Source organism: Melanerpes formicivorus, unplaced genomic scaffold (genome assembly GCF_026170545.1).
Source record: "Melanerpes formicivorus ecotype bairdi unplaced genomic scaffold, bMelFor1.0.p_v2 SCAF_125, whole genome shotgun sequence".
In the NCBI taxonomy this organism is placed as follows: Eukaryota; Metazoa; Chordata; class Aves; order Piciformes; family Picidae; genus Melanerpes; species Melanerpes formicivorus.
The window spans coordinates 393351-418034 of NW_027142477.1; the positions used below are offsets into that span (position 1 = coordinate 393351).

Sequence of the window (24684 nt, forward strand, 5' to 3'; positions counted from 1 at the left end):
GTGGAGACCAGTGACACCCCTCAGGGGTGGGTCCTGGGCCAGTGCTGGTTAACACCTCTGTGGGTGGCATGGGCAGTGGGATGGAGGCAGCCTCAGCAGCTCTGCAGGTGACACCAAGCTGTGTGGTGTGGTTGAGGGAAGGATCCATCCAGAGGGACCTGGGCAGGCTGCAGAGGTTGGCCCAAGCTAACATCAGGAAGCTCAATAAGGCCAAGTGCAAGGTCCTGCAGCTGGGTCAGGGCAATCCCAGGCACAAATCCAGGCTGGGAAGAGAATGGCTGGAGAGCAGCTTTGGGGGGAAGGCCTTGGGGGTGTCAGCTGGTGACAAACTCCCCAGGAGCCAGCAATGGTCCCTGGCAGCCCAGAGGCAGCTGAGTGCTGAGCTGCAGCCAGAGCAGGGAGAGCAGCAGCACAGGGAGGGGATTCTGCCCCTCTGCTCTGCTCTGCTCAGCCCCCACCTGCAGCACTGCCTCCAGCTCTGATCCCCCAGCACAGGAAGGACCTGGAGCTGTTGGAGAGGCTCCAGAGGATGCCACAGAGATGATCAGAGGGCTGCAGAACCTCCCCTGTGGGGCCAGGCTGGGAGAGTTGGGGCTGTGCAGCCTGGAGAAGAGAAGGCTCCAGGGAGACCTCAGAGCAGCCTTCCAGTACCTGAAGGGCTCCAGGAGAGCTGGGGAGGGACTTGTGACAAGGGCTGAGAGTGACAGGGTAAGGAACAATGGCTTTGAGCTGGGAGAGGGGAGACTGAGACTGGAGATGAGGAAGAAATTGTTGGCAATGAGTGTGGTGAGACCCTGGCACAGGCTGCCCAGGGAGGCTGTGGCTGCCTCCTCCCTGGAGGTGTTCAGGGCCAGGCTGGATGAGGCCCTGAGCAGCCTGTGCTGGTGGGAGGTGTCCCTGCCCATGGCAGGGGGCTGGGGCTGGATGATCTTGAAGGTCCCTTCCAACCCAACCCATGCTGTGATTCTGTGTGGTTGCCACTGTCTTCTGCTCTGTACTCAAGTCCCATGCCCTGGTTTGCACTTGCCAAGGGCCTCTCCATCTTGCCCTGCAGGGATGGAGGCCACCAGCTGCCAACAGCTGGAGTTGATGACTGACTACTTCGAGGAGGTCGATTTCCACATCTACAACGGGCCTGCAGCTGGCATTCGAGCAGCCAAGGTGCCAGAGGACTACTTCAGCTGTAAGTCAGGGGGGCTGTGGGCTTGCAGCCTCAGGGGAGCAGGAAGCAAGCAGCCAGGAAAGGGAAGAGTCAGCAGTGAGCAGCTCTGCCACGTCAGCCACTGCAAGCGGCCAAGGGAGGTGGTTGTTTTCCACTCCTGCTGGGTTTTTCAGGCATGACTCCTTTGGACTGAGTGGAAGGTTAGCAGAGCTTGCTGCAGGCTCTGGTGTGCAGTTCCTGCTCATCTGGAAAGATGCAGTCAGGCTGATGAAGGCCTGGTGACCCTCAGGTCTTTCGTAAGAGCACTGCTCTGTGGGTTCCCTGCCCAGTGCTGGCTCTTGAAGCAGCTGCTGCTGAGTGGGGTCCAAGCCATGGCTGAGCCCTGGAGCTGTGACCAGGAGAGGACACAAAATTGAAAGCATGTGGGCTGCCTGCCTTGGCAGAGAGGCTGTGCTACCAGCCTCAGAGACAAAAACAATTGCCTTAAACCTTCCTGTATCCAGGAAAAGAGTGAGGAGCAGGAAAACCATAGAGGGGCTCCAGCTGGTGAGTTTGTAGAGCTCAGAGACACCCTGGAAGGCAGAGCTGGGACCCCACTGTGCTCTTTCTTCTGTAACTTATATTTGCAGGCACAATATTTATCCAACACAGAGCAGACTTGCCTTGGGCTGGGTGAAAGACACTCTCCTGGCTGACAGGAGCAGAGTGGTGGGCAGAGGGGGGACAGCCATGTGGTGTGTGTCCTCATCTCACCATCACTGTCCACTCAGCAGCCTTACTGTTTCTGAAGGAACTTCCCTTCTGTGAAGCACTGAGAGGTGCTCTCTAGAAAGCTTCTGTGTGCTGGGGTGAAACTACCCCCAGCTGATCTAGAGGGTTACCCCCAGAACAAATCAGTAGAGCAGCTCAGTTTGGGGTGGAAGCAAAGGAAGCTCTGGTGCCAAGCCAGCTGCAGTCTGGAGATCTGGGGTGCACTGACCATGACCCAAACAGACAACACTGCCAGGGATGGACAGTTTATAAGCAGCACAAGGACCCCTGGACAAAACCAGAGAGCTACCAACAGCTTCCCCCTCTCTGCCTCCTTCCCCCTGCACAAGGCACAAGAGGAGAGCAGAGAGCAGCTGTCAGTTACTTAGCCACAAGCAGAACACAGCCAAGGTCAGCAGCAGCCAAGCAACAGCCCCCAGCTGGTATCAGCCCCAGCAGAGAGCCCAGGAAGAGAGAGCAATAGGTTATCCAACTGCCTGTGTGAGCTCTCAGAGCAGAGGGATTGGTTAGGCCTTAGCAGCATTTTCCCTTGATTTGCATCCTGCCACTTCCTGCCCAAGAGCTGGGGAAGTTCCCCTGGCAGAGCCTCCACCTGCCACACTTCTGTCAGAAGGTGAAAGTCCCTCTGAAAATGTGGGAGGCAGAACTCCTAAGACAGGTTGGGCTTTTTCTCTGGGCCTGCTGCTGGAAGTGGCACACAAGGCAGGGGCTGCAGGGGCAGTGCAGGGTGGAAAGCTGCTGCCTCAGAGATGGGAATGTGGTTCTGATTGTCAGCTCCCTGCAGGCTGTCTTGACCTACCCAAAGTGCCTGGCAGTGCCTCACCTGCACAGACAGGAAGCACTGCTCCCCGTGGCAGGTGATGGCCAGCAGCATCCCTGCAGCCGTGGGTCAGGGCTGCAGACAAAAGCATGCTCTTGGGACCTGCACCTGGTTGGCTATATCTTAATTGCTTCCTCTTTTCCTTTCAACAGTTGACTCAGAAGGAATTGTTAAAAACCTCACAGTGAGTAAACCTTTTCATGGTTTTTCCTCCTAGCTCTCCTTGATGGGAAGCTGCATCAGGAAGCAGTTTGTGAGCTCCTGTGGAGAGTGCAGGGAGTGCAGTGTGCCACAGCAGGCACTTCTGGGGGGGTGCCCAGAGGCAGTGCAGCAGCTTTTGCCATGGGAGACCTCAGCTCAGGGCAAAAGAGTTTTCTGTGCTTCCCCTGGGGGCTGGCTTCACCTGGAGAAAGCAGGGAACAGCTTCACTAGGGAGCAGGATACAGCCCAGAGCTGCTCTGCATAAAGCTTCTCTGTGCTGTGTTCTGCCAGCAGCAGGAGGGAAGTGACCCTGAGGCCAGGCTTGGGTCTCTCACTGGAGCAGGGCCAGAGAAGGGCACCAGAGCTGGGGAAGGGTCTGGAGAGCAGGGCTGGGGAGGAGCAGCTGAGGGTGTTTGGTGTGGAGAAGAGGAGGCTGAGGGAGACCTCATTGCTCTCTGCAGCTCCCTGAGAGGAGGCTGGAGCCAGGTGGGGGTTGGGCTCTGCTCAGGGGATAGAAGGAGAGGCCATGGCCTGGGATTGGAAGCCTTAGGTTGGAGGTGAGGGAAATTTTCTTTGCTGGCAGAGTGGTAAGGGATTGGCAGGGGCTGCCCAGGGAGGTGGTGGAGATGTTCAAGAAACCTGTGGCCATGGCCCCTGGGGACATGATTCAGTGGCCATGGTGGTCAGAAGTTGCTGGCTGGACTGGATGACCTCTGAGGGCTTTTCCAACCCAAACAGTTCTGTGGTTCTATGACAAAAGGCATCTCATAGCTCTGGACCACAGCCACTGCACCCAGGCTAGGTTAAAACACCTTCCCTACACCCCAGATAATGCTATTGTGGCCTGCACTGCCCCAGGGTGCTTTAGAGGCTGGGAAAGTGAATAGGAAAGGGCCATTTTAGGTTAACTAAGAGAGGAGCAGGCTGTAAGGGTTATGAAACATGAGCCACAGGAAACCTCTGGCAAGAATTAGCTGAGCTTAGGCACAAGGAAGAAGGTTCATTCAGTGCTTGACTTGTTCTTGCTCTAAATGTCTGCTTCTGGAGAATCTGAAGGTCAGACTGGACACAGAGCACTAGGTCAGGTGGACCTTTGGCATGGGCCAGTGTGGCTCCTGTAGGATTATCTGCTGGTGGTGGGGCCATGCCTTCAGTGCTGCCTTCAGTTTTGGGGCCCTCACTGCAGGAGGGACACTGAGAGGCTGGAGCAGGGCCAGAGGAGGGCAACCAAGCTGGGGAAGGGTCTGGAGAACAGGGCTGGGGAGGAGCAGCTGGGGGAGCTGGGGGGGGTTTGGTGTGGAGAAGAGGAGGCTGAGGGAGACGACTTTGCCCTCTGCAGCTCCCTGAGCAGCTACTGGGCTGAGGTGGGGTTGGGCTCTTCTCCCCAGTGATAAGTGACAGGAGAAGTGGAACTGGCCTCCAGTTGCCCCAGGGCAGGTTTAGGTTGGCCGTTAGAAGAAACTACTTCCCTGAAAGGGTTGTCAAAGCCTGGCCCAGGCTGCCCAGGGGGGTGGTTGAATCCCCATCCCTGGAGGTGTTTCACAGCTGTGGTGCTGAGGGCCCTGGGTTAGCAGCAGCCTTGGCAGAGCTGGAGAGTGGCTGGGCACAATGATCCTAGAGGGCTTTTCCAACCGCAACAGTTCTGTGGTGCTACCTGCAGTGCTTGTGGGTGCACTGCACTGGGCCCCATGCTGCTGCTTGTCTTGGCTCTGTGAGACACTGACTGGGTGAAGCACCTCAGGGCAGGCTCAGGCTTGCCTGTCTCACCCATGCAGGCCATGGCTCATTGTGGGCATGGCAGCTGAGCTCTGAAGGATGCATCCCAAGAGGTGCAGCAGGAGTAAACCAAAGGAAGGCCAAGGCTGTTTCTTCCACTGAGCAGTGCTGAGCTGTGACAGTGCAGGGGTTTCCTGCTGCTCTCCTGGGTGCACAATTCACTGCCTGGGGCTTTTAGTATTCAAGACATGCATTGATACCTGGGGGAGCAATGTGGAGACAAAGTAAAATGCTTGTAGGGAAGTTGTCCTCCTGCATTTCTCATCTAGAGTGGGTCAAACAGGACAGCTGCTTGCTGGGGACTGCTGTAATTTTCCCTCCCTCCCTTCATGGCCAGATTGTTTGCTCTCCTGTGAGAAGGCCAAGCAGCAGACAGCTGTGCTGAGGCTTCAGAATGAATGCTCTCAGCTTGGAAAAATCCTGGGCTGGCCCAGCTGGGGAGGCTCCTGATGAATCACCACAGGAGGTCTGTCCATAACGTGCTGCACCACAGCTTCCCTGTGCAGTATTGCCTGAGCTGTTGCTTGCCCCTCAAGGCCAAAGGGCAGGGAACACCTAAGAACACAGCCTGCATGGCCTCAGCACAGCCCGCACGGCCTCAGCACAGCCTGCACGGCCTCAGCACAGCCTGCATGGCCTCAGCACAGCCTGCACGGCCTCAGCACAGCCTGCATGGCCTCAGAGCAGCCTGCATGGCCTCAGCGCAGCCTGCATGGCCTCAGCACAGCCTGCATGGCCTCAGCGCAGCCTGCATGGCCTCAATGCAGCCTGCACGGCCTCAGCACAGCCTGCATGGCCTCAATGCAGCCTTCATGGCCTCAGTGCAGCCTGCATGGCCTCAGAGCAGCCTGCATGGCCTCAATGCAGCCTGCATGGCCTCAGAGCAGCCTGCATGGCCTCAGAGCAGCCTGCATGGCCTCAGAGCAGCCTGCATGGCCTCAGAGCAGCCTGCATGGCCTCAGTACAGCCTGCATGGCCTCAGCGCAGCCTGCATGGCCTCAATGCAGCCTGCATGGCCTCAGAGCAGCCTGCATGGCCTCAGCACAGCCTGCATGGCCTCAATGCTGCCTGCATGGCCTCAGCACAGCCTGCATGGCCTCAATGCAGCCTGCATGGCCTCAGCACAGCCTGCATGGCCTCAGCACAGGCTGCATGGCCTCAATGCAGCCTGCATGGCCTTAGCACAGCCTGCATGGCCTCAGCGCAGCCTGCACGGCCTCAGAGCAGCCTGCATGGCTTCAATGCAGCCTGCATGGCTTCAATGCAGCCTGCATGGCCTCAATGCAGCCTGCATGGCCTCAGCACAGCCTGCATGGCCTCAATGCAGCCTGCATGGCCCCCACACACCCTGCATGGCCTCAATGCAGCCTGCATGGCCTCAATGCTGCCTGCATGGCCTCAGTAGAGCCTGCATGGACTCAATGCAGCCTGCATGGCCTCAGCACAGCCTGCATAGCCTCAGCACAGCCTGCATGGCCTCAATGCAGCCTGCATGGCCTCAGCGCAGCCTGCATGGCCTCAGAGCAGCCTGCATGGCCTCAGCACAGCCTGCATGGCCTCAGCACAGCCTGCATGTCCTCAGAGCAGCCTGCATGACCTCAGCACAGCCTGCATGGCCTCAGCACAGCCTGCATGGCCTCAATGCAGCCTGCATGGCCTCAGCACAGCCTGCATGGCCTCAATGCAGCCTGCATGGCCTCAGCACAGCCTGCATGGCCTCAGCACAGCCTGCATGGCCTCAACGCAGCCTGCATGGCCTCAGCACAGCCTGCATGGCCTCAATGCAGCCTGCATGGCCTCAGCAGAGCCTGCATGGCCTCAGCACAGCCTGCATGGCCTTAGCACAGCCTGCATGGCCTCAGAGCAGCCTGCATGGCCTCAGAGCAGCCTGCATGACCTCAGCACAGCCTGCATGGCCTCAGCACAGCCTGCATGGCCTCAATGCAGCCTTCATGGCCTCAGTGCAGCCTGCATGGCCTCAGAGCAGCCTGCATGGCCTCAATGCAGCCTGCATGGCCTCAGAGCAGCCTGCATGGCCTCAGCACAACCTGCATGGCCTCAGAGCAGCCTGCATGGCCTCAGAGCAGCCTGCATGGCCTCAGAGCAGCCTGCATGGCCTCAGTACAGCCTGCATGGCCTCAGCACAGCCTGCATGGCCTCAACGCAGCCTGCATGGCCTCAGCACAGCCTGCATGGCCTCAGCGCAGCCTGCATGGCCTCAATGCAGCCTGCATGGCCTCAGAGCAGCCTGCATGGCCTCAGCACAGCCTGCATGGCCTCAATGCTGCCTGCATGGCCTCAGCACAGCCTGCATGGCCTCAATGCAGCCTGCATGGCCTCAGCACAGCCTGCATGGCCTCAGCACAGGCTGCATGGCCTCAATGCAGCCTGCATGGCCTTAGCACAGCCTGCATGGCCTCAGCGCAGCCTGCACGGCCTCAGAGCAGCCTGCATGGCTTCAATGCAGCCTGCATGGCTTCAATGCAGCCTGCATGGCCTCAATGCAGCCTGCATGGCCTCAGCACAGCCTGCATGGCCTCAATGCAGCCTGCATGGCCCCCACACACCCTGCATGGCCTCAATGCAGCCTGCATGGCCTCAATGCTGCCTGCATGGCCTCAGTAGAGCCTGCATGGACTCAATGCAGCCTGCATGGCCTTAGCACAGCCTGCATGGCCTCAGCACAGCCTGCATGGCCTCAGCACAGCCTGCATGGCCTCAGCACAGCCTGCACGGCCTCAGCACAGCCTGCATGGCCTCAGAGCAGCCTGCATGGCCTCAGCGCAGCCTGCATGGCCTCAGCACAGCCTGCATGGCCTCAGCGCAGCCTGCATGGCCTCAATGCAGCCTGCACGGCCTCAGCACAGCCTGCATGGCCTCAATGCAGCCTTCATGGCCTCAGTGCAGCCTGCATGGCCTCAGAGCAGCCTGCATGGCCTCAATGCAGCCTGCATGGCCTCAGAGCAGCCTGCATGGCCTCAGCACAACCTGCATGGCCTCAGAGCAGCCTGCATGGCCTCAGAGCAGCCTGCATGGCCTCAGAGCAGCCTGCATGGCCTCAGTACAGCCTGCATGGCCTCAGCGCAGCCTGCATGGCCTCAATGCAGCCTGCATGGCCTCAGAGCAGCCTGCATGGCCTCAGCACAGCCTGCATGGCCTCAATGCTGCCTGCATGGCCTCAGCACAGCCTGCATGGCCTCAATGCAGCCTGCATGGCCTCAGCACAGCCTGCATGGCCTCAGCACAGGCTGCATGGCCTCAATGCAGCCTGCATGGCCTTAGCACAGCCTGCATGGCCTCAGCGCAGCCTGCACGGCCTCAGAGCAGCCTGCATGGCTTCAATGCAGCCTGCATGGCTTCAATGCAGCCTGCATGGCCTCAATGCAGCCTGCATGGCCTCAGCACAGCCTGCATGGCCTCAATGCAGCCTGCATGGCCCCCACACACCCTGCATGGCCTCAATGCAGCCTGCATGGCCTCAATGCTGCCTGCATGGCCTCAGTAGAGCCTGCATGGACTCAATGCAGCCTGCATGGCCTCAGCACAGCCTGCATAGCCTCAGCACAGCCTGCATGGCCTCAATGCAGCCTGCATGGCCTCAGCGCAGCCTGCATGGCCTCAGAGCAGCCTGCATGGCCTCAGCACAGCCTGCATGGCCTCAGCACAGCCTGCATGTCCTCAGAGCAGCCTGCATGACCTCAGCACAGCCTGCATGGCCTCAGCACAGCCTGCATGGCCTCAATGCAGCCTGCATGGCCTCAGCACAGCCTGCATGGCCTCAATGCAGCCTGCATGGCCTCAGCACAGCCTGCATGGCCTCAGCACAGCCTGCATGGCCTCAACGCAGCCTGCATGGCCTCAGCACAGCCTGCATGGCCTCAATGCAGCCTGCATGGCCTCAGCAGAGCCTGCATGGCCTCAGCACAGCCTGCATGGCCTTAGCACAGCCTGCATGGCCTCAGCACCGCCTGCATGGCCTCAGAGCAGCCTGCATGACCTCAGCACAGCCTGCATGGCCTCAGCACAGCCTGCATGGCCTCAATGCAGCCTTCATGGCCTCAGTGCAGCCTGCATGGCCTCAGAGCAGCCTGCATGGCCTCAATGCAGCCTGCATGGCCTCAGAGCAGCCTGCATGGCCTCAGCACAACCTGCATGGCCTCAGAGCAGCCTGCATGGCCTCAGAGCAGCCTGCATGGCCTCAGAGCAGCCTGCAGGGCCTCAGTACAGCCTGCATGGCCTCAGCACAGCCTGCATGGCCTCAGCACAGCCTGCATGGCCTCAACGCAGCCTGCATGGCCTCAGCACAGCCTGCATGGCCTCAGCGCAGCCTGCATGGCCTCAATGCAGCCTGCATGGCCTCAGAGCAGCCTGCATGGCCTCAGCACAGCCTGCATGGCCTCAATGCTGCCTGCATGGCCTCAGCACAGCCTGCATGGCCTCAATGCAGCCTGCATGGCCTCAGCACAGCCTGCATGGCCTCAGCACAGGCTGCATGGCCTCAATGCAGCCTGCATGGCCTTAGCACAGCCTGCATGGCCTCAGCGCAGCCTGCACGGCCTCAGAGCAGCCTGCATGGCTTCAATGCAGCCTGCATGGCTTCAATGCAGCCTGCATGGCCTCAATGCAGCCTGCATGGCCTCAGCACAGCCTGCATGGCCTCAATGCAGCCTGCATGGCCCCCACACACCCTGCATGGCCTCAATGCAGCCTGCATGGCCTCAATGCTGCCTGCATGGCCTCAGTAGAGCCTGCATGGACTCAATGCAGCCTGCATGGCCTCAGCACAGCCTGCATAGCCTCAGCACAGCCTGCATGGCCTCAATGCAGCCTGCATGGCCTCAGCGCAGCCTGCATGGCCTCAGAGCAGCCTGCATGGCCTCAGCACAGCCTGCATGGCCTCAGCACAGCCTGCATGTCCTCAGAGCAGCCTGCATGACCTCAGCACAGCCTGCATGGCCTCAGCACAGCCTGCATGGCCTCAATGCAGCCTGCATGGCCTCAGCACAGCCTGCATGGCCTCAATGCAGCCTGCATGGCCTCAGCACAGCCTGCATGGCCTCAGCACAGCCTGCATGGCCTCAACGCAGCCTGCATGGCCTCAGCACAGCCTGCATGGCCTCAATGCAGCCTGCATGGCCTCAGCAGAGCCTGCATGGCCTCAGCACAGCCTGCATGGCCTTAGCACAGCCTGCATGGCCTCAGCACCGCCTGCATGGCCTCAGAGCAGCCTGCATGACCTCAGCACAGCCTGCATGGCCTCAGCACAGCCTGCATGGCCTCAACGCAGCCTGCATGGCCTCAGAGCAGCCTGCATGGCCTCAGCACAGCCTGCATGGCCTCAATGCAGCCTGCATGGCCTCAGCACAGCCTGCATGGCCTCAGCACAGCCTGCATGGCCTCAATGCAGCCTGCATGGCCTCAGCAGAGCCTGCATGGCCTCAGCACAGCCTGCATGGCCTCAGCACAGCCTGCATGGCCTCAATGCAGCCTGCATGGCCTCAGCACAGCCTGCATGGCCTCAGCACAGGCTGCATGGCCTCAGCACAGCCTGCATGGCCTCAGCACAGGCTGCATGGCCTCAATGCAGCCTGCATGGCCTCAGAGCAGCCTGCATGGCCTCAGCACAGCCTGCATGGCCTCAGCACAGCCTGCATGGCCTCAATGCTGCCTGCATGGCCTCAGCACAACCTGCATGGCCTCAGCGCAGCCTGCATGGCCTCAATGCAGCCTTCATGGCCTCAGCACAGCCTGCATGGCCTCAGCACAGCCTGCATGGCCTCAATGCAGCCTTCATGGCCTCAGCACAGCCTGCATGGCCTCAGCACAGCCTGCATGGCCTCAATGCAGCCTGCATGGCCTCAATGCAGCCTGCATGGCCTCAGCACAGCCTGCATGGCCTCAGCACAGCCTGCATGGCCTCAATGCAGCCTGCATGGCCTCAGCACAGCCTGCATGGCCTCAGCACAGCCTGCATGGCCTCAATGCAGCCTGCATGGCCTCAGCACAGCCTGCATGGCCTCAGCACAGGCTGCATGGCCTCAGCACAGCCTGCATGGCCTCAGCACAGGCTGCATGGCCTCAATGCAGCCTGCATGGCCTCAGAGCAGCCTGCATGGCCTCAGCACAGCCTGCATGGCCTCAGCACAGCCTGCATGGCCTCAATGCTGCCTGCATGGCCTCAGCACAACCTGCATGGCGTCAGCGCAGCCTGCATGGCCTCAGAGCAGCCTGCATGGCCTCAGCACAACCTGCATGGCCTCAGCGCAGCCTGCATGGCCTCAATGCAGCCTTCATGGCCTCAGCACAGCCTGCATGGCCTCAGCACAGCCTGCATGGCCTCAATGCAGCCTTCATGGCCTCAGCACAGCCTGCATGGCCTCAATGCAGCCTGCATGGCCTCAGCACAGCCTGCATGGCCTCAATGCAGCCTTCATGGCCTCAGCACAGCCTGCATGGCCTCAGAGCAGCCTGCATGGCCTTAGCACAGCCTGCATGGCCTCAATGCAGCCTGCATGGCCTCAGCACAGCCTGCATGGCCTCAATGCAGCCTTCATGGCCTCAGCACAGCCTTCATGGCCTCAGCACAGCCTGCATGGCCTCAATGCAGCCTTCATGGCCTCAGCACAGCCTGCATGGCCTCAATGCAGCCTGCATGGCCTCAGCACAGCCTGCATGGCCTCAATGAAGCCTGCATGGCCTCAGCACAACCTGCATGGCCTCAATGCAGCCTTCATGGCCTCAGTGCTGCCTGCATGGCCTCAGCACAGCCTGCATGGCCTCAGCACAGCCTGCATGGCCTTAGCACAGCCTGCATGGCCTCAGTACAGCCTGCATGGCCTCAATGCAGCCTGCATGGCCTCAGCAGAGCCTGCATGGCCTCAGCACAGCCTGCATGGCCTCAGCACAGCCTGCATGGCCTCAATGCAGCCTGCATGGCCTCAGCACAGCCTGCATGGCCTCAATGCAGCCTGCATGGCTTCAATGCAGCCTGCATGGCCTCAATGCAGCCTGCATGGCCTCAGCACAGCCTGCATGGCCTCAATGCAGCCTGCATGGCCCCCACACACCCTGCATGGCCTCAATGCAGCCTGCATGGCCTCAATGCTGCCTGCATGGCCTCAGTAGAGCCTGCATGGCCTCAATGCAGTCTGCATGGCCTCAGCACAGCCTGCATGGCCTCAATGCAGCCTGCATGGCCTCAACGCAGCCTGCATGGCCTCAGCACAGCCTGCATGGCCTCAACGCAGCCTGCATGGCCTCAGCACAGCCTGCATGGCCTCAGCACAGCCTGCATGGCCTCAGAGCAGCCTGCATGACCTCAGCACAGCCTGCATGGCCTCAGCACAGCCTGCATGGCCTCAATGCAGCCTGCATGGCCTCAACGCAGCCTGCATGGCCTCAGAGCAGCCTGCATGGCCTCAGCACAGCCTGCATGGCCTCAGCACAGCCTGCATGGCCTCAGTACAGCATGCATGGCCTCAGCACAGCCTGCATGGCCTCAGTACAGCCTGCATGGCCTCAACGCAGCCTGCATGGCCTCAGCACAGCCTGCATGGCCTCAGCACAGCCTGCATGGCCTCAGCACAGCCTGCATAGTCTCAATGCAGCCTGCATGGCCTCAGCGCAGCCTGCATGGCCTCAGCACAGCCTGCATGGCCTCAGCACAGCCTGCATGGCCTCAGTAGAGCCTGCATGGCCTCAGCACAGCCTGCACGGCCTCAGCACAGCCTGCATGGCCTCAGTACAGCCTGCATGGCCTCAACGCAGCCTGCATGGCCTCAGCACAGCCTGCATAGTCTCAATGCAGCCTGCATGGCCTCAGCACAGCCTGCATGGCCTCAGCACAGCCTGCATGGCCTCAATGCAGCCTGCATGGCCTCAGCAGAGCCTGCATGGCCTCAGCACAGCCTGCATGGCCTCAGCACAGCCTGCATGGCCTTAGCACAGCCTGCATGGCCTCAGCACAGCCTGCATGGCCTCAGCACAGCCTGCATGGCCTTAGCACAGCCTGCATGGCCTCAGCACAGCCTGCATGGCCTTAGCACAGCCTGCATGGCCTCAGCACAGCCTGCATGGCCTTAGCACAGCCTGCATGGCCTCAGTACAGCCTGCATGGCCTCAGTGCAGCCTGCATGGCCTCAGCACAACCTGCATGGCCTCAATGCAGCCTGCATGGCCTCAGCACAGCCTGCATGGCCTCAATGCAGCCTGCATGGCCTCAGCACAACCTGCATGGCCTCAGTGCAGCCTGCATGGCCTCAGCACAGCCTGCATGGCCTCAATGCAGCCTGCATGGCCTCAGCACAGCCTGCATGGCCTCAATGCAGCCTGCATGGCCTCAGCACAGGCTGCATGGCCTCAGCACAGGCTGCATGGCCTCAGCACAGCCTGCATGGCCTCAGCACAGCCTGCATGGCCTCACCACAGGCTGCATGGCCTCAATGCAGCCTGCATGGCCTCAGAGCAGCCTGCATGGCCTCAGCACAGCCTGCATGGCCTCAGAGCAGCCTGCATGGCCTCAACGCAGCCTGCATGGCCTCAGCACAGCCTGCATGGCCTCAGCACAGCCTGCATGGCCTCAATGCAGCCTTCATGGCCTCAGCACAACCTGCATGGCCTCAACGCAGCCTGCATGGCCTCAGCACAGCCTGCATGGCCTCAGCACAGCCTGCATGGCCTCAATGCAGCCTTCATGGCCTCAGTGCAGCCTGCATGGCCTCAGAGCAGCCTGCATGGCCTCAATGCAGCCTGCATGGCCTCAGAGCAGCCTGCATGGCCTCAGCACAACCTGCATGGCCTCAGAGCAGCCTGCATGGCCTCAGAGCAGCCTGCATGGCCTCAGAGCAGCCTGCATGGCCTCAGCACAGCCTGCATGGCCTTAGCACAGCCTGCATGGCCTTAGCACAGCCTGCATGGCCTCAGCACAGCCTGCATGGCCTCAGCACAGCCTGCATGGCCTCAGAGCAGCCTGCATGGCCTCAGCACAGCCTGCATGGCCTCAGCACAGCCTGCATGGCCTTAGCACAGCCTGCATGGCCTCAGCACAGCCTGCATGGCCTTAGCACAGCCTGCATGGCCTCAGCACAGCCTGCATGGCCTTAGCACAGCCTGCATGGCCTCAGTACAGCCTGCATGGCCTCAGTGCAGCCTGCATGGCCTCAGCACAACCTGCATGGCCTCAATGCAGCCTGCATGGCCTCAGCACAGCCTGCATGGCCTCAATGCAGCCTGCATGGCCTCAGCACAACCTGCATGGCCTCAGTGCAGCCTGCATGGCCTCAGCACAGCCTGCATGGCCTCAATGCAGCCTGCATGGCCTCAGCACAGCCTGCATGGCCTCAATGCAGCCTGCATGGCCTCAGCACAGGCTGCATGGCCTCAGCACAGGCTGCATGGCCTCAGCACAGCCTGCATGGCCTCAGCACAGCCTGCATGGCCTCACCACAGGCTGCATGGCCTCAATGCAGCCTGCATGGCCTCAGAGCAGCCTGCATGGCCTCAGCACAGCCTGCATGGCCTCAGAGCAGCCTGCATGGCCTCAGAGCAGCCTGCATGGCCTCAACGCAGCCTGCATGGCCTCAGCACAGCCTGCATGGCCTCAGCACAGCCTGCATGGCCTCAATGCAGCCTTCATGGCCTCAGCACAACCTGCATGGCCTCAATGCAGCCTGCATGGCCTCAGCAGAGCCTGCATGGCCTCAGCACAGCCTGCATGGCCTTAGCACAGCCTGCATGGCCTCAGCACCGCCTGTATGGCCTCAGAGCAGCCTGCATGACCTCAGCACAGCCTGCATGGCCTCAGCACAGCCTGCATGGCCTCAACGCAGCCTGCATGGCCTCAGAGCAGCCTGCATGGCCTCAGCACAGCCTGCATGGCCTCAATGCAGCCTGCATGGCCTCAGCACAGCCTGCATGGCCTCAGCACAGCCTGCATGGCCTCAATGCAGCCTGCATGGCCTCAGCAGAGCCTGCATGGCCTCAGCACAGCCTGCATGGCCTCAGCACAGCCTGCATGGCCTCAATGCAGCCTGCATGGCCTCAGCACAGCCTGCATGGCCTCAGCACAGGCTGCATGGCCTCAGCACAGCCTGCATGGCCTCAGCACAGGCTGCATGGCCTCAATGCAGCCTGCATGGCCTCAGAGCAGCCTGCATGGCCTCAGCACAGCCTGCATGGCCTCAGCACAGCCTGCATGGCCTCAATGCTGCCTGCATGGCCTCAGCACAACCTGCATGGCCTCAGCGCAGCCTGCATGGCCTCAATGCAGCCTTCATGGCCTCAGCACAGCCTGCATGGCCTCAGCACAGCCTGCATGGCCTCAATGCAGCCTTCATGGCCTCAGCACAGCCTGCATGGCCTCAGCACAGCCTGCATGGCCTCAATGCAGCCTGCATGGCCTCAATGCAGCCTGCATGGCCTCAGCACAGCCTGCATGGCCTCAGCACAGCCTGCATGGCCTCAATGCAGCCTGCATGGCCTCAGCACAGCCTGCATGGCCTCAGCACAGCCTGCATGGCCTCAATGCAGCCTGCATGGCCTCAGCACAGCCTGCATGGCCTCAGCACAGGCTGCATGGCCTCAGCACAGCCTGCATGGCCTCAGCACAGGCTGCATGGCCTCAATGCAGCCTGCATGGCCTCAGAGCAGCCTGCATGGCCTCAGCACAGCCTGCATGGCCTCAGCACAGCCTGCATGGCCTCAATGCTGCCTGCATGGCCTCAGCACAACCTGCATGGCGTCAGCGCAGCCTGCATGGCCTCAGAGCAGCCTGCATGGCCTCAGCACAACCTGCATGGCCTCAGCGCAGCCTGCATGGCCTCAATGCAGCCTTCATGGCCTCAGCACAGCCTGCATGGCCTCAGCACAGCCTGCATGGCCTCAATGCAGCCTTCATGGCCTCAGCACAGCCTGCATGGCCTCAATGCAGCCTGCATGGCCTCAGCACAGCCTGCATGGCCTCAATGCAGCCTTCATGGCCTCAGCACAGCCTGCATGGCCTCAGAGCAGCCTGCATGGCCTTAGCACAGCCTGCATGGCCTCAATGCAGCCTGCATGGCCTCAGCACAGCCTGCATGGCCTCAATGCAGCCTTCATGGCCTCAGCACAGCCTTCATGGCCTCAGCACAGCCTGCATGGCCTCAATGCAGCCTTCATGGCCTCAGCACAGCCTGCATGGCCTCAATGCAGCCTGCATGGCCTCAGCACAGCCTGCATGGCCTCAATGAAGCCTGCATGGCCTCAGCACAACCTGCATGGCCTCAATGCAGCCTTCATGGCCTCAGTGCTGCCTGCATGGCCTCAGCACAGCCTGCATGGCCTCAGCACAGCCTGCATGGCCTTAGCACAGCCTGCATGGCCTCAGCACAGCCTGCATGGCCTCAATGCAGCCTGCATGGCCTCAGCAGAGCCTGCATGGCCTCAGCACAGCCTGCATGGCCTCAGCACAGCCTGCATGGCCTCAATGCAGCCTGCATGGCCTCAGCACAGCCTGCATGGCCTCAATGCAGCCTGCATGGCTTCAATGCAGCCTGCATGGCCTCAATGCAGCCTGCATGGCCTCAGCACAGCCTGCATGGCCTCAATGCAGCCTGCATGGCCCCCACACACCCTGCATGGCCTCAATGCAGCCTGCATGGCCTCAATGCTGCCTGCATGGCCTCAGTAGAGCCTGCATGGCCTCAATGCAGTCTGCATGGCCTCAGCACAGCCTGCATGGCCTCAATGCAGCCTGCATGGCCTCAACGCAGCCTGCATGGCCTCAGCACAGCCTGCATGGCCTCAACGCAGCCTGCATGGCCTCAGCACAGCCTGCATGGCCTCAGCACAGCCTGCATGGCCTCAGAGCAGCCTGCATGACCTCAGCACAGCCTGCATGGCCTCAGCACAGCCTGCATGGCCTCAGCACAGCCTGCATGGCCTCAACGCAGCCTGCATGGCCTCAGAGCAGCCTGCATGGCCTCAGCACAGCCTGCATGGCCTCAGCACAGCCTGCATGGCCTCAGTACAGCATGCATGGCCTCAGCACAGCCTGCATGGCCTCAGTACAGCCTGCATGGCCTCAACGCAGCCTGCATGGCCTCAGCACAGCCTGCATGGCCTCAGCACAGCCTGCATGGCCTCAGCACAGCCTGCATAGTCTCAATGCAGCCTGCATGGCCTCAGCGCAGCCTGCATGGCCTCAGCACAGCCTGCATGGCCTCAGCACAGCCTGCATGGCCTCAGTAGAGCCTGCATGGCCTCAGCACAGCCTGCACGGCCTCAGCACAGCCTGCATGGCCTCAGTACAGCCTGCATGGCCTCAACGCAGCCTGCATGGCTTCAGCACAGCCTGCATAGTCTCAATGCAGCCTGCATGGCCTCAGCACAGCCTGCATGGCCTCAGCACAGCCTGCATGGCCTCAATGCAGCCTGCATGGCCTCAGCAGAGCCTGCATGGCCTCAGCACAGCCTGCATGGCCTCAGCACAGCCTGCATGGCCTTAGCACAGCCTGCATGGCCTCAGCACAGCCTGCATGGCCTCAGCACAGCCTGCATGGCCTTAGCACAGCCTGCATGGCCTCAGCACAGCCTGCATGGCCTTAGCACAGCCTGCATGGCCTCAGCACAGCCTGCATGGCCTTAGCACAGCCTGCATGGCCTCAGTACAGCCTGCATGGCCTCAGTGCAGCCTGCATGGCCTCAGCACAACCTGCATGGCCTCAGCACAACCTGCATGGCCTCAATGCAGCCTGCATGGCCTCAGCACAGCCTGCATGGCCTCAATGCAGCCTGCATGGCCTCAGCACAACCTGCATGGCCTCAGTGCAGCCTGCATGGCCTCAGCACAGCCTGCATGGCCTCAATGCAGCCTGCATGGCCTCAGCACAGCCTGCATGGCCTCAATGCAGCCTGCATGGCCTCAGCACAGGCTGCATGGCCTCAGCACAGGCTGCATGGCCTCAGCACAGCCTGCATGGCCTCAGCACAGCCTGCATGGCCTCACCACAGGCTGCATGGCCTCAATGCAGCCTGCATGGCCTCAGAGCAGCCTGCATGGCCTCAGCACAGCCTGCATGGCCTCAGAGCAGCCTGCATGGCCTCAACGCAGCCTGCATGGCCTCAGCACAGCCTGCATGGCCTCAGCACAGCCTGCATGGCCTCAATGCAGCCTTCATGGCCTCAGCACAACCTGCATGGCCTCAACGCAGCCTGCATGGCCTCAGCACAGCCTGCATGGCCTCAGCACAGCCTGCATGGCCTCAATGCAGCCTGCATGGCCTCAGAGCAGCCTGCATGGCCTCAGCACAGCCTGCATGGCCTCAGCACAGCCTGCATGGCCTTAGCACAGCCTGCATGGCCTCAGCACAGCCTGCATGGCCTCAATGCTGCCTGCATGGCTTCCACACAGCCTCCATGTCCAAGGGCTCAGGCCCAGCCAGCATGGATTCACGCAGGGCAGGTCCTGCCTCTCCAACCTGAGCTCCTTCCATGCCCAGGTGACTGCCTGTTGGCTGTGGGGCAGGCTGTGGATGGAGTCTGCCTGGGCTGCAGCAAGGCCTTTGCCACCATCCCCCACAGCAAACTCCTGGCCAAGCTGTCAGCCCCTGGCTTGGACAGCAGCTCTCTGAGCTGGGGTAGGAAGTGGCTGGAGGCTGAGCCCAGAGAGTGGTGGTGAATGGTGCCACAGCCAGCTGGCAGCCAGGCACCAGTGGTGTGCCCCAGGGAGCAGTGCTGGGCCCCAGCCTGTTCAATATCTTCATTGATGATCTGGAGGAGGGCATTGAGGTGGTGGAGTCACCATCACTGGAGGTGTTCAGGAGGAGACTTGATAGGGTGCTTGGTGCCATGGGTTAGTTGATTAGGTGGTGTGGATTAGTTGATAGGTTGGACACAATGATCTCAAAGGTCTCTTCCCACCTGCTCTATTCTATTCTATTCTATTCTATTCTATTCTATTCTATTCTATTCCATTCCATTCCATTCCATTCCATTCCATTCCATTCCATTCCATTCCATTCCATATGCAGATGGAGAGCAGTGACAGTGGTGTCCCTCAGGTGCCTGGGCTCTGTGATGGTCAATATTTGTACCAGTGACAGAGAGAGTGAGATTGAGAGCCCCAGCAGCAGTGTGCAGGTGGCACCAAGCTGAGTGGTGCTGTCCATGTGCCAGAGGAACAGGAATGCATGCAGAGGGGCCTGGACAGGCTGCAGGGTCGTGCACCTGGGCTGGAACAATCCTCACTGTCAATCCAGGCTGGGGGAGGAGGTGATGGAAAGCAGCCCTGAGGAAAAGGCCTTGGGGGTGCTGGTGGGGGAGAAGCTGACCAGGAGCAGGCAGGGTGAGACTGCAGCACAGAAGGCAAATCACAGCCTGGGCTGCATCCAGAGCAGCATTGCCAGCAGAGCCAGAGAGGGGATTCTGACACTTGGCTCTGCCCTGCTGAGACCTCACCTGCAGTGCTGTGAGCAGGGCTGGAGCCCTCAGCACAGGAAGGACCTGGAGCTGGTGGAGAGGATCCAGAGGAGGCCATGAGAATGATCAGGGGGGTGGAGCAGCTCTGCTATGGGGACAAGCATGAGGGAGCTGGGGGTGTTCAGCATGGAGAGGAGAAGGCTCCAGGGAGACCTAAGAGCAGCCTGCCAGGACCTGAAGGGAGCTACAGGAAGGCTGCAGAGGGACTGTTTGCAAAGGCCTGCAGGGACAGGGACAGGACCAGGGGTGATGGTTTGAGATGAGAGCAGAGAGATTGAGATTGGATGTGAGGAACAAGTTCTGCACCAGGAGGCTGCTGGAACACTGCAAGAGGTTGCCCAGGGAGGTGGTTCAGGCCCCAGCTCTGAGGATATTCCAGGTGAGGCTGGACAGGGCTCTGGGCAACCTGATCCAGTGGAGGATGTCCTGCTGAGTGCAGGGGGTTGGACTGGATGAGCTTTGGAGATCTCTTCTGGCCCAGACCATTCTATGACTCTGTTCCCCAGCATCCAAAGCAGATGCAGGAGCAGGGTATCAGTGGCTGGGCACAGCAGGAGGAGCTTCCTCAGTGCTGCATGCCCTACCCCAGTGTGTGATACCAAAAGGGAAGTAGCACAACCTGTGTGCTTCCAACCCCAGCTGAAGCTGCAAGTGCTGCAGGCATGACCTCTCAGCCTTAGAGGAAGAGGCTGCTGTGGGCAATTCCCTCTTTCCTTTTTTCATCACCAATCTTTAGGCTGCTTGGCTCCTTCCAGGTTCATGGAGTGAGGGTCTGGGGCAGAGAGTTGTATGTTGTGCATTAATTTCCAATCAACAGACACAAATCTGCTGCTGTGCTGCTTTCCTGTGCTTCCCCTTTCCTCAGGCTGTGCTCTGCAGCATGACCTCCTCCCCTGGGCCAGCAAACCCTCCGAGCCCTGCCTGGACTCCATTCTGCTCTTCAGTGACCCTTGCTCTGACTCACATGGCAGTGCCTTTTTGTGCAGAGGATCACAGAACCTTAGGGGTTGGAAGAGACCTCTGGAGGTCAAGTCCACCCCTCTGCCAAAAGAGGATCACCCAGGGCAGGTCACACAGGAGCATGCCCAGATGGGACGTCTCCAGAGAAGGAGACTCCACAACCTCTGAGGGCAGCCTGCTCCAGGCCTCCAGCAACTTAACACCAAAGTTTTTCCTCCTGTTCCAGATCTTAGAGGTGAAGCTGTCAGATCCAAGTCCAGGTGTGCTGCAGCATGTGCTGCCTGTGTGGTGGAGCAGCTCCACTCCTCTGGCTTCCCCAGCTTCCTGGCAGCTCCTCCCCCAGCTTCCTGGCAGCTCTTCCCCCAGCTCCCTAGCAGCTCCTCCCCAGCTCCCTAGCAGCTCCTCCCCAGCTTCCTAGCAGCTCTTCCCCAGCTCCCTAGCAGCTCCTCCCCAGCTTCCTGGCAGCTCTTCCCCAGCTCCCTAGCAGCTCCTCCCCAGCTTCCTGGCAGCTCTTCCCCAGCTCCCTAGCAGCTCTTCCCTCAGCTCCCTAGCAGCTCCTCCCCAGCTTCCTGGCAGCTCTTCCCCAGCTCCCTAGCAGCTCTTCCCTCAGCTCCCTAGCAGCTCCTCCCCAGCTTCCTGGCAGCTCTTCCCTCAGCTCCCTAGCAGTTCCTCCCCAGCCTCCAGCTAGCAGCTGAGCACTGGACAGCAGGCAGTGAGCTGGAGACAGAGAGGGAAGAGAGCTGCATGAAGGAGAAGGACCTGAGGGTGTTGACTGCTGGCTTGCTGAGCATGAGCCAGTGTGTGCCCAGGTGGGCAAGAAGGCCAATGCCATCCTGGCCTGGATCAGCAATGGTGTGGCCAGCAGGAGCAGGGATGGGATTGTGCCCTGGGCCTGGGCACTGGTGAGGTCACACCTGGAATGCTGGGGTCGGTTTTGGGTCCCTCACTACAAGAAGGACATCGAGGGCTTGAGCAGGTCCAGGGAAGGGCAACAAAGCTGGGGAAGGGTCTGGAGAACAGGGCTGCTGAGGGAGCTGGGGGTGTTGAGTGTGTAAAAGAGGAGGCTGAGGGAGACCTCACTGCTCTCTGCAGCTCCCTGAGAGGAGGCTGGAGCCAGGTGGGGTTGGGCTCTTCTCACATGCAACAAGGGACAGGGAACAGCCTCAAGCTGTTCCAGGGGAGGTTCAGGTTGGAGATTAGGAACAATCTCTTCCCAGCAAGGGCTCTCAGGCACTGTCCCAGGCTGCCCAGGGAGGTGCTGCAGTCCCCAGCCCTGGAGGGGTTTCAGAGCTGCATGGATGTGGTGCTGAGGGCTGTGGGGCAGTGGCAGTGGCTCAGCAGCAGGGCTGGGGCTGGGAGCTCTGGGGGAGAGGTTGGACTTGGTGATCTCAGAGGCCTCTTCCAGCCTGGAGAGCTGTGTGGGTCTGTGGTTGGTATGGCATCGGTGCAGGTGTTCAGCCTTGCAGCTAAAGCCCAGGGCTGTGCTATGGGATGTATTCTTTTCTGTGTTATTTATTGGATGGCATAGTACTGGAAGGTGGTGGAAACAGTGTGCCAGGGAACTCCCTCTGGTGGAGGGTGACCTCAGACACTAGATGTCAGTGTGGACATTGTGCCTAGGGGTCCCTCCCCCACTGTGCCAGTGACCCTGCAGTACATGGACAGTAACACTTTGAAAGCTCCCCTTGCTTCCTGGGACAGAGCTCTGCAGCTTATCCCAGCAGCTATCTGTGAATACACAGAACCACAGAGTCTGGGGGCTGGAAGGGACCTCAAAAGCTCATCCAGTCCAGCCCCCTGCCAGAGCAGGGTCACCCAGGGCAGGGCACACAGGAACACAGCCAGGTGGGGTTTGAATATCTCCAGAGAGGAGACTCCACAACCCCCCTGGGCAGCCTGCTCCAGGCCTCTCTCATCCTCACAGTGACTAAGTTTTCCCTCCTGTTCCCATGGCACTTCCTCTGCCTCAGCTTCCAGCACTGCCCCTGGTGCTGGCATTGGGCATCCCCCAGCAGAGCCTGGCTCCAGCCTCTGGGCACTGCCCCTGCACAGCTTTAGCAGCAGCAATGAGCTCACCCTCAGGCTCCTCCTCTGCAAGCTCCAGAGCCCTCAGCTCCCTCAGGCTCTCCTCATGAGGAAGATTTTCTACTCCCTCAATCAATTCTGTGGCTCTGTGCTGGACTCTCTGCAGTAGTTCCCTGAGGTCCTTCCTGACCTCGGGGGCCCAGACCTGGACACAAGATTCCAGCTGTGGCCTCAGCAGGGCAGAGCAGAGGGGGAGGAGAACCTCCCTGACCTACTGCCTGCTGAGCGCTGTGCTCACGCTCTGTCTCCCGGGGGTTTGGGCTGGGTTTGAATGCTGGGTTTGGTTTTGATGCTGAGCAAAGCTCATGCCTGGGCTCTCTCCTCCTGCACCCAGTGCCAGAGGTCTCCTCAGCACTTCAAGCCCTACCTGACGCCCGACCTGCCGAAGAGCTTCCACTACGCCAACAACATCCGCATCGACCAGGCGCACCTGCTGCTGCGGCCGCGCTGGCAGGCTGCCGGGTAACAGCCCTGCTCCGCTGCCCCTGGCCACCACGGGCCTTGCAAGGGACACAAAGGCATCCTCGAGCCCAAGCCCCCTGCCAGAGCAGGAGAGACTTCTGAGGGTGTCAGGGAGTGTAGGACTGGGGGGGGATGGAGCAGAGCTGGAAGTGGGGAGGTTGAGATTGGCTGTGAGGAAGAAGTTGTTCCCCAGGAGGGTGGTGAGAGCCTGGCACAGGTTGCCCAAAGGCTGCTGCTCTGAGTTCCCCACAAGATGGGACATTTTCAAATGCTGACCACCCAAGTCACCCAGACAAGAGGGGTTTGCTCTTGCCTTACCACAATGACCTGCCCCACTCTTTGCTCAAACATTTGCAGAGTGTAAACTGAAGACTCAGTAGTTTGCATCCTAAGCCAAGAAGAAATCCAGCACTAAGCAATCAGGTCTCCTGGAGAGGAGAAAGCTCTGAGGAGACCTAATTGTGGTCTTCCAGGATCTGCAGGGGGCTCCGGGAAAGCTGGGGAGGGACTTTTGAGGGTGTCAGGGAGGGATAGGACTGGGGGGGGGGGGGGGGATGGAGCAGAACTAGAAGTGGGGAGATTGAGATTGGCTGTGAGGAAGAAGTTGTTCCCCAGGAGGGTGGTGAGAGCCTGGCACAGGTTGCCCAGGGAGGTGGTGGAAGCCTCCTGCCTGGAGGTGTTTGCAGCCAGGCTGGAGGTGGCTGTGAGCAAGCTGCTGTGGTGTGAGGTGTCCCTGCCCATGGCAGGGGGTTGGGACTGGCTGAGCCTTGAGCTCCCTTCCAGCCCTGCCAGCTCTGTGAGCCTGTGGTTTCTCCCTAGGGACAACACTTACACATTCTGTGATGGAGGCAACCATGGCTATGACAACAAGTTTAAAAGCATGGAGGTAAGAAAGTTTCTGCTCCACCCTTACACCTTCTCCCAGAGAGAATCACCCTGTGCCAGGTGAACCACCAGGAGGCTGAACACACTCTGCTTTTCTTCCATGGCACCTAATACATCAGCAGTGGACACAGGCTGGGTCTCCAGGTTCCTCTTGCCTTCCATCCATGTGTTCCCTTGGGATCCTGTAACAAAACCTCTCTGGGTTCAGCTTACCTCCCTGAAGCAAGGCAGATGCCAGTGAAGCATCTGCTGTGGGGCACTGAGTTCTGTCATGCTTCTCTCCTTCTGCTGATGCAGAGACTAACAGATGTTCACAGGCTCTTGGAGCTCAGTTCAGCACCTGGAAGCCTGCATGCTCAGGTAGGCAGAGGAGATGAGATGCAGTTTATCTTCCAGGATTTGCCATAGCAGTGGGGAAAAGGCATCAGGATAAACTGTGTGCTGGTACAGTCTGAGCTGCACTCCCATCTCACTCCCACTGCTGCTTAGAGTGAGAGGATTCTGAGGTCCTGAGCTTTTGGGTTCTTATGCACATTCTGGGATGAGCTTTAAGGAAGGTCAAGCATGCCTCTACTAATCCCATGCTCTGTGCCTCAGCTCCTCCTAGAGCTTCACAGCTAGATGCAGGCTGTGTCAATCCCCTGCCAGCCTGCTGCTGTGTGGGCAGGAGAGGCTCCTCCTGCTTACCAGAGAGGACCTCAGGCTGGGGGCACAGTGGATGACTTATTTTTGTCTTTTCTGTGTAGAATACACTAAAAATTCCTTTCCTCTTATGGGAACATGGGAATCTTTGTCTAGACCAGATCATTGTCCTGCTTAGTCAGGTTTCCTGTACCTTATTGGCAGAGAGCTCAGGAAGCTTATAAAGCAGTGGAAACCAGTGGGAGGCTGTAGGCAGGAGCAGTGTTGTGCAGTGCCTGCAGAGCCCAGCAGGGCTGCTCAGCACCACATTGTGCCATTGGTGGGACTGATGCACACCTCTGCTGAGCTTGGGATGGCTCTCCACATTCCCTGCTCCATGCCTTGGGCACAGCTATAGGCTCTGAAGGGGCTGCAGGAGAGCTGGGGAGGGACTTTGGACAAGGGCTGGGAGTGCCAGGATGAGGAA

General features: G+C 60.1%; 1 protein-coding gene across 1 annotated transcript in view; it reads left to right on the top strand.

The window, feature by feature from the left end:
* ENPP3 (ectonucleotide pyrophosphatase/phosphodiesterase 3) overlaps positions 1–24684 on the top strand; it is a 67698-nt gene that overhangs the window by 25206 nt on the left and 17808 nt on the right. The window contains 4 exon segments of the mRNA XM_068167928.1: positions 1055–1183; positions 2906–2937; positions 22564–22691; positions 23511–23577. Of these exon segments, the coding sequence (XP_068024029.1) occupies positions 1055–1183; positions 2906–2937; positions 22564–22691; positions 23511–23577 (356 nt within the window).